This window comes from Podarcis melisellensis, assembly GCF_964234715.1.
Source record: "Podarcis melisellensis genome assembly, chromosome: 13".
NCBI classification, from domain to species: Eukaryota; Metazoa; Chordata; class Lepidosauria; order Squamata; family Lacertidae; genus Podarcis; species Podarcis melisellensis.
In genome coordinates, this window is record NC_138545.1 from 28,290,286 (window position 1) to 28,302,564 (window position 12,279).

The following is a 12,279-nucleotide window of genomic DNA, read 5'->3' on the forward strand; positions in this document are numbered from 1 at the left end:
GTAATATGCAACAGGCAAATTTAACCATGCATCCATATTATTGTATTAACACTCCAATTTCAACGAATTAATTCTTTTAACTTAGTTTCTAGAGGCACCAGTGAGACTTTGGTTGCAATCAGAACTTCACTTGCCAAGGCCCAATGAATTCAATAGGATTTACTTCTGAGCTGCAGAATGAGCTTTCCTCAGCAACAACCTATTGTGGAAATCTTTTTAAAGAAGATTTCCAGTCCTTGTAACTGTTGTCAAAATATGAAAAGGAAAAAATAAATAAATGGGCAGGGCATGGTGACATCTGCAAAGCCAGAGGGGAGACTCACCAAAACTTGAGCCTGAGTTGTTTCCTGAAACAATAGGAATTAGGTCACATTTGGTGGCCAGGACTAGAGTGATGGAAGTGTTGTTTTCAAGATTTGGAAATGTTTTCTGATGTTAACCTGGCCAAAGACTTTAGGATGTGGGGAGCCCTACGAATGGAATGTAGCTACTGCCCCCACTAGTTCCTGCCCCTGAAGTGCTTCTGTCATCAAACTCTATTCCCTCCCTCCATTCTGCCACTGCTCATCCAAAAAGATGCATTAGAAAACAACAACTTGGGTCTTCAAGGCAGAATAAGTCATGCAATACAAAACATGCAGGTTTGGTTAATTAGAATACTTTAAAAAAAACTTGAATTTGTCAAGAGTTGTACAGAATTTGAAAATTGTGTGACCATGTGATGTTGAGGACAAACAGCTGTAGCCTTGGCTAAAGTTCATAGCTAGTCCTGAAAAGCAAAAGGAGTGTAGCAACTTTAAAATGCAATTGAAGAACTTAAGTATGAACTCATGGGACAACAGCGCACTACAACCCTGGTACAGATAAAGTTACCAGACAGCAACCATAGAAAAGATTGAGACAAAGACTGTTTCTTTCTAGCATAGACAGAGAGCACAGAGTAGTGATTCCACCTGGCAAGGGGATGGAAATGTACATATCTCACCTCAGACGCCTGTTGCCTTTTAAGTAGAATACCATGGATTCTGATCTGATGCAATGTTCCTCCCCATCAGAGGAAACAAGGTTTCTCGCACTTACTTTGTACCCTCTTTCTTACAAATCTACTACACAAGGGCTGAGTTTCTTCCTCACTCAGTTCCAGACACTCAACCAGATGGGGGATTGCTATGGCAACCTCACTGCTTCCCTACGTGAGGGACAAAAAGGTTTCTGTTTGTCCTCAATTTGCAGAGGCAAGAAACTGCAAGAGTGGTCGAAATGAAAACCAACACATTGGGTGGGTTGGAGAGGTGCAGTTCCTGGCACCTTTCACCCAGGTGTCAAATTTGGGGGCCAGGAAGCCAGCTATGAAAACACAGGACATCCAGCAAGTAATAGTTGGAAGGGAACAGAACCTTAGACTCTCGCAGATGGGCTTATACCTTACTAATAATCCCTTTGTGTAATCATAAATTGCAATGAAACAAAACACTGCTTAACAGTGATGAGCTGCAGCGGGGGGGGGGGGAGAATCTCTTTCAGCCTGAGGGCCGCATTACCTTCTGGGGGCCACATGCCAATTGGGGATCCACAGCCAAAGGTGGGCAGAGCAACGGGTGCAAAATTTACCTTTGTACAGCAGGCTGGTTTCTACACACATTCAGACACCTCTCTGTCTCCTCCATCCACCAAAACTGGTGAGGGGTGTGGCCTAGGGAGAGGAGGTGTGGTCCCAAGGGCCAGACAGAGATAGGACCTTTGGGTCTGAGGTTCCCCATCCCTGAGTTAAAGCAACAACAGCCAAGGTGGGAGCTAAGCTGAAGGATGAAAGGAAATGGCCTGTCTTTGATCTCAGACTCCCCTTCTGAAAACTTTCCTATGTGGGGTAAAAAGGCACAAGGAACCATCAGATATCAGTGTCATCCCCTTTGTTAGTTGACTGCAGGGGTAGGCAACCTAAGGCCCAGGGGCCGGATGCGGCCCAATCGCCTTCTCAATCCAGTCCACAGACGGTCCGGGAATCAGCGTGTTTTTACATGAGTAGAATGTGTCCTTTTATTTAAAATGCATCTTTGGGTTATTTGTGGGGCCTAGAAATTCGTTCATTCCCCCCCCCCGCCCCCAAAATATAGTCTGGCCCACCACATGGTCTGAGGGATGGTGGACTGGCCCCTGCTGAAAAAGGTTGCTGACCCCAGGTTTACTGTATAACAGGCACGGACTGATTTCTAGAATCTTAGCCCCTAGTCATTTCTTTCTCATCACCTCTACGCAGACTGCTCTCTTTGCTGCCTTGGCTTTTGTAAGCATTTAGATCCTCCATACGCTGCAGCTGCAGCTTTTTAACAAAGCAGTTTACTCAGAAGTCGGACCCACTGAGTTCAGTGGGAGTTACTCCCGGGTAAGTGGGTGTAGGATTGTAGTCCGCCTGAGTAGCCGAATGCTGCCTTGTTCACAGAGCCCTTGGGGGTGGGGGACCAAGTGGATCTATGGCATCTATGTCAGAGAGCACAGTTTGCATTCTTAGGCATAGTTCTTCCCAGTGCCTTTTTTTCTAGAAAAATAGGTGCCAGTACTCACCATGAAGTTGTTACAATAAGTGCCACACTTTTTAACAACAACAGAAGAGGTGTCAGTACTGCATACACTTGAGTATCCCCTGAAAAATAGCACTGCTTCTTCCTATTTAACTGGTTATTGTACATGGGGAAATAAATGGATTTGCTGCCACCCACAAATGGAAATACATTCCTCATTGCCCAGAGCAAAATATTTTGAGAGGAGGAAGGTGCCCAGAGAGTTCGAGAGAATTCCTAATTCTGCATCAGTGACATTTAAAAGTAAGTGTTCAGAATAAACTTTGTCAAATGATGTAATCTGGCTTTTTAATAATTGCATGAAATCTTGTGCCAATCCACTGGTCGTATTAGCATTTCCTTTGGCAATGGACGAGAAACAGGAAGGCAAGGGAAGCAGGGAGGTGTAGCAAGGGGAAAGAGAGAAAGAGCTTGTGAGCTGTGGAAAGTGACTAAGCATGTGCTTGGGAAGGAATCTCTTCACCCCTGACTCCCATCCCCATAATCCTGAAAGTTCTCTCCAAACTCCCCGTTCAGTTTCTCATCCTTGAGTTACGCCTTTGCAGCAGGTGGGAGAAATAGCAAACGTGCAATGAAAACGCTGCCCACTGGAGGGAGATTCTCAAAGTCAGAGAAATCACAGCGGGGCACATTGAAATTAATGTGTGCTGTTCTTTCAAACGCCATGTACTAATAAGCAGCAAACAGCACGTGAGAGATGTGAATTCCCTCAGTTATAAACTTCACGTTTCGCCCTTGCAGCCCTTCGATTCCCACCCCCTCCCTCTGCTTGAGCTTACCTGCCTGACGAAACTGTTTGAAGTCGTGTCAGATGAGGTGCTGCCGTCGGAGCGTTTGAAGCGATTCTTCCTTTTGCTATATTTCCCCTAGGAGGTTAAAGAGCATGCAAAGATCAGAGAGTGTGCAAAGGTGGTAGGAATAAATACGAGCGCAGACCTAGGTAAGTGTATGCAACTCACTGCTAAACCAAAGCTACGAAACAAAACAAAAAATAAACCTAGTTTTGCATTGTTCTCCTTGGCTTGCTCCCCCAGTACCATATTGTTGGACCCCAACTCCCATTGGCCCCAACTAGCATGGTCAATGAACAGGGATGATGGGTGCTGTAGCACAACAACATCTGGAGGGCCAGAGGTTTACCAGACCTGAGCGAAACAGTATCTTCATCTTCTCAAGGAAGGCAAAAACACTGGACAACAAATAGGTAAAATACATTCAGTACCAGAAGTCTGCTATGTGCTGAAAACAACAGGCACAGCTTCCTGCTTGGAGAGTTTATATCTACGTAAGATGGGCATATAGAGAATAGTGTCTGACGAAGGTAAAGGGAGAGTGGGGGCGGATGGGGTTAGCCAATAAATCCACACATCACAGGACTGACCCAGCATGGACCAAAATGATTTTAAATCATGATGAGCTGTAATTGTTTTGATACTGAAATCAGAATCCTCTCCACCCTCACACAGGGGCAGCTGGTCATCAGCCACAGTAATCAGAGAGGATCTTCTCCAATATGCATAAGGAGGCAATTACATTTACCTGAGTACCAGGCCTTGGCAGTTGTCAAAACAAGACTGAGTAGGGTTTTCAGACTCTGTTCCATTTATGTATATCATTATGTTTTTATTTGCTACTTCTCTCCCACACATACTCATTTTCTCTCATATATCCTTGTGCCTAAACCTAATCAGAGTGTGGGTGCCTGTGAGGAGATGGTAAAAACAGCCCCCCCCCTCTCTCTCTCTCACACACACACACACCACTCAACCCTGCATGGCACGGCCATAAAACCATCTGACACATCCATCTGCTCTTCAGAGTCCTGGATGGTCTTGCCGCCCACCCACAGCATCATAGGCCAGACACCAATTATCAGAGCACAGGGAGATGGTAGTGGAAGGCTATCCAAACACTAATTACCTTGCAAAGCATATTAGCAAGCATAACGGGAAGCCACACCTCACACAAGGCCCTGGATCAAAACAATCAAAAACTGCTGCAAAGCTGCAAAAGGAAAGGAACTCCGCACGCAAGGGTACATGCAAAAGATGACCTTCCTTTTAGTCTGCGGTAACTTAGGAGACGCTGATTCTATACCCGCATTTCACTAACGCAGATTAGAATCGCCACTCCATAACTCCACACAAACGTGCCCAGAGTTATATATGCAACTGATTCATTGCTAAGGAGTAGCTCAGCTGGGATATGTTTTGTGCTCAAACCTGCTAAAGGCACAGAAGAGTTAAAAAGGAATGTCAGAATATTCATATCCACTTAATGGGAGGGGCAACTGAGTACAGCACTGCCAAATTCATGAGCTGTGTATGGGTCACGTCAGACGCAAGGACTCTGCAACTCGGATCCAATGCTAAGGATGCCAGAAGTTGGCCTAAGAATGGCCATGTTGGCTGGGGGTAATGGGAGTTGTAGTCGAAAACATCTGGATGGTACCAGGTTGGTGGAGGCTTTTGAAAGCAATAGATCAGTGCTCTATAGACCAGGCCCTCAGATAGGCAAGGGAGGGCCTGTTGGTGCTGCCCAGTTGGCACTGACCCATAACATTCTTGGTGGCAGCTCCCCATTCGTGGAATGCCCTCTCTGGTGAGGTGCAGCTGCTTAATTTTCAGCAAGAACTCAAAAATATTGATGGCTGAAACATAATGCAGGGACTTTATGGCTTAAAGACACTGCCCCTGGCAACCTTAACATTATTAGCTGGGGGGGGCTATTTTACATGGTTTTAGATGTTTTAAATTGTTTTTTGTTTTGGACCAGGCTTCCTCAACCTCGGTCCTCCAGATGTTTTTGGCCTACAACTCCCATGATCTCTAGCTAGCAGGACCAGTGGTCAGGGATTATGGGAACTGTAGTCTCAAAACATCTGGAGGGCCGAGTTTGCGGAAGCCTGTTTTGGACCATACAAGGATTGTTGTAGTGCTGTGGAACCTGGGGCCCTCCAAGTGTAGTGGCCTCCATCTCCCAACAGCCCCAGTTAGCATGGTCAATGGTTAGGGATGATGGGAGCTCCAGCCAAGGAACACCAGGAGATCACAGCCTTCCCTACTCAGTTGTACGAACTGCCGAGATGATTATGAGACATTCTTGGAGAATTTAGAGAAAGCCCCTGATCAGTTGCAAATGTTGCTATAACATTGCAGGCCGTGTGGGACATTTCCCCCACATATGAGGCCGGAAAGGATGGAGAGAACTAAGCGCAGTTTTCAGTGGGAGAGAGCAGGAAGATAACTTGGGAAGGCCAGCAAAAGAACAGGAGCAGGGCGGTAAGTGTAGGACTCAAAGCAGAAAGAGAGGAGGAATCTCTCTCCTGCATCCTCAGGTGTGTAAGTATCAGGCAGCCTCTTGCCATATTCCCCACAGTCCTGTTTCCTTCCCTGCCCAGTTCATCACCCTCTGCTGGTCACGGCAGCGTTTCCCCCTCACTAGGTTCCTTTTTTGGAGAGGGGGGAAATAAATGTACCGGCTTCATGCTTCCACCTGCTTCTAAGAATCACAGCTCCGCCCCATGCCTTTTTTTTTTTTGCAGAGGGACAGTCCCCAGAAAAATCCAGACCCTTCTCTCTAGGGTGTGTTGAGAGAGGGAGCGTGGGGGGGGGGGCGGGCTAGAATGAACCAGACACTTCCCAAGTATGTCTCAGGGAGAGGGAGAGGGACAGCTGGCAGAGGAGAAGGCAGTTGTTACCAGGCCCCCGCAGACATGGTTCTCGTAGTTCTAAGGCCAGGCAGGGCAAGGCAAGGAGGCAGAGACCGGAGGGCTGGGTATTTTTAGGCCTTTCCTCCCCGCTTGTTCTAATTAAGGCACGTGCGTCATTCATAGCTGCAGAGAGCAGTCGGGATCCACCACCTGGGGGGGTGGGGGTGGGACCACAGAGAGGGACAAAAGGAGGAAAAGGGGTAGATTCACTCATGACATTCCACACACCAAGAGAGTGGGTGGAGCACTACTCTCTGCGAGTTTTAGATGAAATGGGGGAATTGCTGGTGCTGGGAGGCTATATGTTTAAGGTTCAGGTGGTGGGGGTGGTATTGCTGCTGCACTGAGCTAGACCGAACTACTTAAGGACCACATAGTTCACCATCACATCAATAGGAGCAAACATGTACTCTAATGTAGAGGTGGCCAACTTCAGGTGTTGTTTGGAGCACAGCTGCCATCAGCCCCAGCCAACGTGGCCCATGGTCAGGGATGATAGGAGCTGTCGTTCAACAGCATCTAGAGGGCACAATTTTGGCTAAGGTGGCCTTATAGTGGGTTCTGTCACCAGAAGCCTTTGCTTGATACTCCCATCAAAACAGGGCAAAGGTATCGAGCTACTACTCTCTTATCCATCATTCAGCTTGGGGTATATCTCCTCTGAGGTCTTCTTTCAAGCTGGTATTTCTCACACTCCCTTGAAGCACATAAATAGTCATTAGAACCTGGAATCTTTAAAACACCACCACTGGATCCTGCTGTCTTTTTCTGTACTTGGTTGTACCTGTACCTGTTTTATATTTCAACCTCCCTACATGTACCAGTGGCTTACTTGATAGCTATGTTTTGTTCTTTTTCTTTTGCAAGCATACTTAAATAAAATTAGGAAAAATATAAAATGAAAGAATGAGAATCCAAAATTTCCCATTTCTTAGATCTCACAAACAGCACCAGGTAGGTACATTTGCTTAGTACATTCTGCCTCTGAGATCCACTTATTCTGCTATCATCCACCCAACCTGCAAAGAGAGAGGGAGGCTGGACATTTGGCCTCTCATATTATCTAAAACTGACCCGCTGTCCAATCTGAGTTGTTGTCTCCCAGTACCTACATTTGCTCACTAGAGTCAAATACATTAGTACCCCTTCCCTAAAATGAATCAAACAAGGTCTTGGCAACCTCCTTACATGCTCCACCAGAACCACAGGTTCACACTAACCCTTGTCTCCCTGGGCCAATCCTCTACCCCTAGGACAAGAGTGGGGCAGCAGGTAATGGTGGACTTGCTAGGGGAGCACTGCCAGTTTTCAGTGGAACACTTGCAGCAGGAGTGGGGAATCTATGGCCTTTCAGATATTGCTGGGCTGCAACCATCACCCCTGACTACAGACCAGGTTAGCTGGTGCTGATGGAAGTCCAACAACATCTGGTGGGCTACAGGTTCCTTACTGCTTGCTGGGATTCTTGGAGAGAATAATGAACTGAGCAAACCTCAGCCTCAGCCACTGAGGTGCTTCTTATGTGCTTCAGGAAGAGTGCGTACAAAAGATGACAACTATGATGAACAAGAGAAGCAGCGAGACAGCCATCTTGCACTTTGAGATAATGGAACAGGGACGTTTGAGTCAGAGGTTACAATCAACCCAGCAGTGTAAAAACAAGCCCTTATTCTGTGTGAGTTTATGTTGCAAACCCACCTAGGGGGCCATTATAATAAAATACAGTAAATAAACAAGGACACACTACCCAGAGCGCTTAGTGCAGTGTTGCTATGCCTGAACTGTTAAAAAGGGCTGAGTATGCATTTTTGCTATATACATTTGAGCACACAGCAGCAGACGACAGGAATTCTAGATAAAACAGAAATAGCTAGACCATACAAGATTGATGTTGGCTTATCTTCACCCTAGAATTTTCCTACCCCATAGAGAAGACTGATACCACCTCCGCAGTCCCTTCTGAAACTTGTTGATAGATCCACCAGTGTCCTATTGGCTGTAGAAGCTGCTGGAAGATACAGAGGTGGGGGAGAAGCCCTGGGTGGTCTTGTGTGTTTAGTGCCAAGTTTCCTCAAGAGATTGGTATACTCCCAAACCAACCCATGGAGATTCCATGAGCGCCTTCTCCATGTGCTGCTGCGTGTGCCACCCAAATACCTCACACCATTACTCCTCTTTTTCCAGATGAGAGGAATCTGAGTCATGGGAGATGAGGCTGGAAGTCAGTGGCAGAGAGCAGGAACAAGTGGTCTTCATCTCCCAATGTTTTAACCCAACCTTTGCTAAGTTGGTGTTCTTCAGACGTTTTGGACTACATCCAAGTTGTAGTCCAAAACATCTGGAGAGTACCAAGCCGGCGAAGGCTGCTTTAGCCACTAGTCCCTCATCTGAAACAGGAACAGATCTCAAGGGCTATGGTGCTTAACATATCTGGTGCAATCCCTTTCTTCATTTGATGCAGCCCCTTCTAGACCCCGCACAGGCCACAGCCAGAAGGTCCTTTGGTCTGGCTTTCTGCAAAATGTTTGCGTGTTTGGATGGATGGACGTGCATTGGTTTAATCTCATCTGCCTGCATGGAAAGGCACGGCAGGGACAGCATGAAAAGCAATGCATTTTTTCCACCAAGTGGGTGCCCTTGGCGTCTGGGAGCCGATCCCGTAATGGAAGAGGCATGGGAGCGGCTATAACTGATCCCAAGCGGGAGGAGAAGGGCTGTGCAAGGTACATTCCTGGTGTGCCTCTATGTAGCTAGGCAAGCTTCTAAAAAACCATCGCCACCTTCAAATATGCCATTCTCTCCCTCCAACTCCATGACTCACATCTCTCTCCCTTTGGCTCAACGCCCCCCCCCCCCCAGGTGCCTGTGTGTCCAGGATCAAAGTCAGAATCTAGGAAAACATAAAAGCTACCCTCTCCCTGCCTCGACGACGCCATCCCCCTCAATAACACGCGGGGCGGTGGTGCTGAGAAACGGGTGAAAGCCAGGACCGAGGGTGGATCAGCCCATGTCTGGGAAGGATCCCTGGCTGTCGCTTACGATTAAAGGTGTCTCACGTTCTCTATTTGGTCTCCTTCCCTCTCCTCCTCCTTCCGATTTCCTCCCCGCGCAAAGATCTCCACCCGTCCCAAGTTCCCCACGCCCTAACGCCAGGAGTCCTCCGCCCAGAGGGCTGGAAGGAGAAGGCAACGGATCAGGCTGCGCCGCTACTCACCTGGAGGCCCGGGTTGTCCAAGACCTCCATCTGGATGTCTTGGCTGGAGCTGTAAGGTGTGCGTGACATGCCGCCGTCCTGCACCATGGAGATGTCCGTGCGCCCTCGGCTGCGCTCACGCCGGACTCATGGTGGAAGCCGGAGGTGGCTGGGCGCGCCTTTCGCCTGCCAAGAAAGCCAGCCTCTTCCTCCTCCTCCTGCCGCCACCCACCCCCACCCGCTAAGCCCGTAGCCTCGGCATGGCCCCTCCTGGTCCGAGACGCGGCGAGGAGCGAGCAGGCACCCTCCGCCGGCCGCCCTGATGGATGAGCGCAGCGTTCCAATCAGAGGGCATCGCCGACGGACGGCTTCCTGGCAACTGGCGAGGGCTGGCTGGCTGGCTGCTGCCTCCCGCTCCCCCGGGGGAAGAAAGGAGCGGGTGGGTGTGGTCTGAGCCAAAGTGCGGCCGAGCAGATGGCGGGGAGGGAGGGAGAGCGAAGATGGAGACTCGGCTTGGCACTGGCTGCCAGCCAGCCACACCCCCACCCCGCGCACCGAGATCCTATCGAGATCTACCTGCTGCTGTTGCTGCGGCCGCCGCTCCAGACTACCTATGCAGCCTATTCAGCTATTTTCTCTATCTAGTCCTAGCATTCACCCCGCCCCAAAGACACACTCTTCTGTTTAATAGTCAGGGGGTGGATGCACACGACCATTTTTTCCCTCCCAGTTGCCGGATCTAAGAAACACAATATCACAAGCTTTAAATTTTGGAAAGCCAAAAGACATACCCTCCAGTACCAGAGGAGTTTCTTCTTCCTCCCACCCCAGCAGTTGTTCCTCCATCAGTGACCATCACTGTTTCTTCCTTCCACCAGTTCCTTCTTTCTTCTGCCCTTAGGGAACCCCACTTGTCCTCCAGGTGGTGGTCTCTTCCTAGCACTTGTTTCCCATAATCTCAAGTGGTGAATGGGTAAGCTAGGGTCACTCTCTCAATTCAATTATTGGTGGGGGTGGGCAGGAATTGGCAATCTGTCTCCATTCTATGAAATTGGATTATCTTTCTGTGCCATTGCAAGTGAACATTGAGAGCTTGCTGGATCAGGCCAATGGCCCATCTAGTTCAGCATTCTGTTCTAACTGTTCTAACCCAGATGTGCTTAGGAATCACACAAACAGGACCTGAACACAACAGCACTCTCCTTTGCTTGTGATCTCTAGCAAATGGTGTTCAGAGGCATACTGCCTCTGACAGTGGAGGTAGAACATAGCCATCCTAGGCAGTAGTAGCCTTGAGAGCCTTATCCTCAACTTTGTCAACTTCTCTTTTAAAGCCATCCAAACTGGTGGCGATCACTGCCTCCTATAGGGGCAAAAGTCCATACAGTTTAACAATGCACTGTGTGAGAACTTTCTCTTGACTATCTCAAATATTCCAACATTTCAGCATTCTGCAACAGGTGCCTTTAAACATTTGTCAGCTTTGTGTCTGATCTTTTGAACATGCCATTACCAGTGCATAAGTTACACCTCAGGTACTGGACAAAGATTTTTGTAAGCAGATGTTGCAAGACAGCTTGGCTTATTTCTGTGCTAGGAAAACATTGCAAAACCTTAGCTTCTACATATTGGAAGCTTTGCAAAGATGCTGTGCAAGTCTTTAGTTCCAGGACCAGCAGTCAAGCAGGAAGCCTTAGAATTCATTGAGTAGTTTGATTACCTCTTTTTGGCTTTTGAATCCTTGACATGGCCCCTCTTGCTGGCACAGAAAGAGGATGAATTAGTGTTGAACTTCCTCTAATAAATGTTTATCTCCTGGTTTATCTCCTAGTCACTCTCCTGGGAGGTTAGCTCATCCCTATTGAATATAAATGCGTGTGTGCCTGTGTCAGCTCTCACTTTGTAATCATCTGCAGCAGGTTTCTGCAGGAAAGAGATGTGGCCTGTTTTGCTGCAGCTGCCCTCAATGTTTCATGTCTCTAGTTGGTTCCTTCACCAGCAGCCATGCTCTCCCAAGGGACCAAGTAACAAAGAAAGGGTTGCAATGGAAAAACAGGCAGGATAAAAAAAGCAAAAGAAACTGCTGAGGGAGTTTCAGGTTGGAAGACAGGTGTGTGAAGGAAACTGGGGAGTTTGAAAGAGTTGCAGTCTGTAAATACGCTTAACCCACATGGGAAGCATATTCCGGGTTGTGCAAGGACATAGGCTACATACACTGGTACCTCGGGTTACATACGCTTCAGGTTACATACACTTCAGATTCCGCTGACCCAGAAATATTACCTCGGGTTAAGAACTTTGCTTCAGGATGAGAACAGAAATATTACCAGAAATATTACCTCAGGTTAAGAACTTTGCTTCAGGATGAGAACAGAAATTGTGCGGCCCGGCGGCAGCAGGAGGCCTCATTAGCTAAAGTGGTGCTTTAGGTTAAGAACAGTTTCAGGTTAAGAACAGACATCCAGAACAAATTAAGTATTTAACCCGAGGTACCACTGTATGGCTTTTGTAGTAAAAGGTACCACTGTACCTTTTGTAGTAAAAGGTACCACTGTAGTAAAAGGTACCACTGTATGGCTTTTGTAGTAAAATGGCTTTGGTAAAAAAGGTAAGGGGACCCCTGACCATTAGGTCCAGTCGTGACCGACTCTGGGGTTGCGGCGCTCATCTCGCTTTATTGGCCGAGGGAGCCGGCGTACAGCTTCCGGGTCATGTGACTAGCATGACTAAGCCGCTTCTGGCGAACCAGAGCAGTGCATGGAAACACCATTTACCTTCCTGCTGGAGCTGTACCT

The 12,279-nt window shown here is 47.9% G+C and overlaps 1 protein-coding gene across 5 annotated transcripts in view; it reads right to left on the reverse strand.

Annotated features, from left to right (window-relative positions):
- The window catches only part of CACNB1 (calcium voltage-gated channel auxiliary subunit beta 1), a 45,895-nt gene extending 35,706 nt beyond the window's left edge, over nucleotides 1-10,189 (reverse strand). Inside the window, exons 1-2 of one of the 5 annotated variants that reach the window (XM_081886266.1) lie at nucleotides 9,506-10,189; nucleotides 3,359-3,445 (exon numbers count right to left, since the gene is read on the reverse strand). In XM_081886266.1, coding sequence (XP_081742392.1) covers nucleotides 3,359-3,445; nucleotides 9,506-9,592 — 174 coding nt within the window. In that variant the 5' untranslated portion in view covers nucleotides 9,593-10,189. Of the gene's footprint in view, nucleotides 1-3,358; nucleotides 3,446-8,213; nucleotides 9,414-9,505 lie in introns of those variants that run through there. The other 4 variants (XM_081886263.1, XM_081886262.1, XM_081886261.1 and 1 more) reach the window with 4 other exon arrangements.
- Between the last annotated feature and the right edge of the window lie 2,090 nt (nucleotides 10,190-12,279).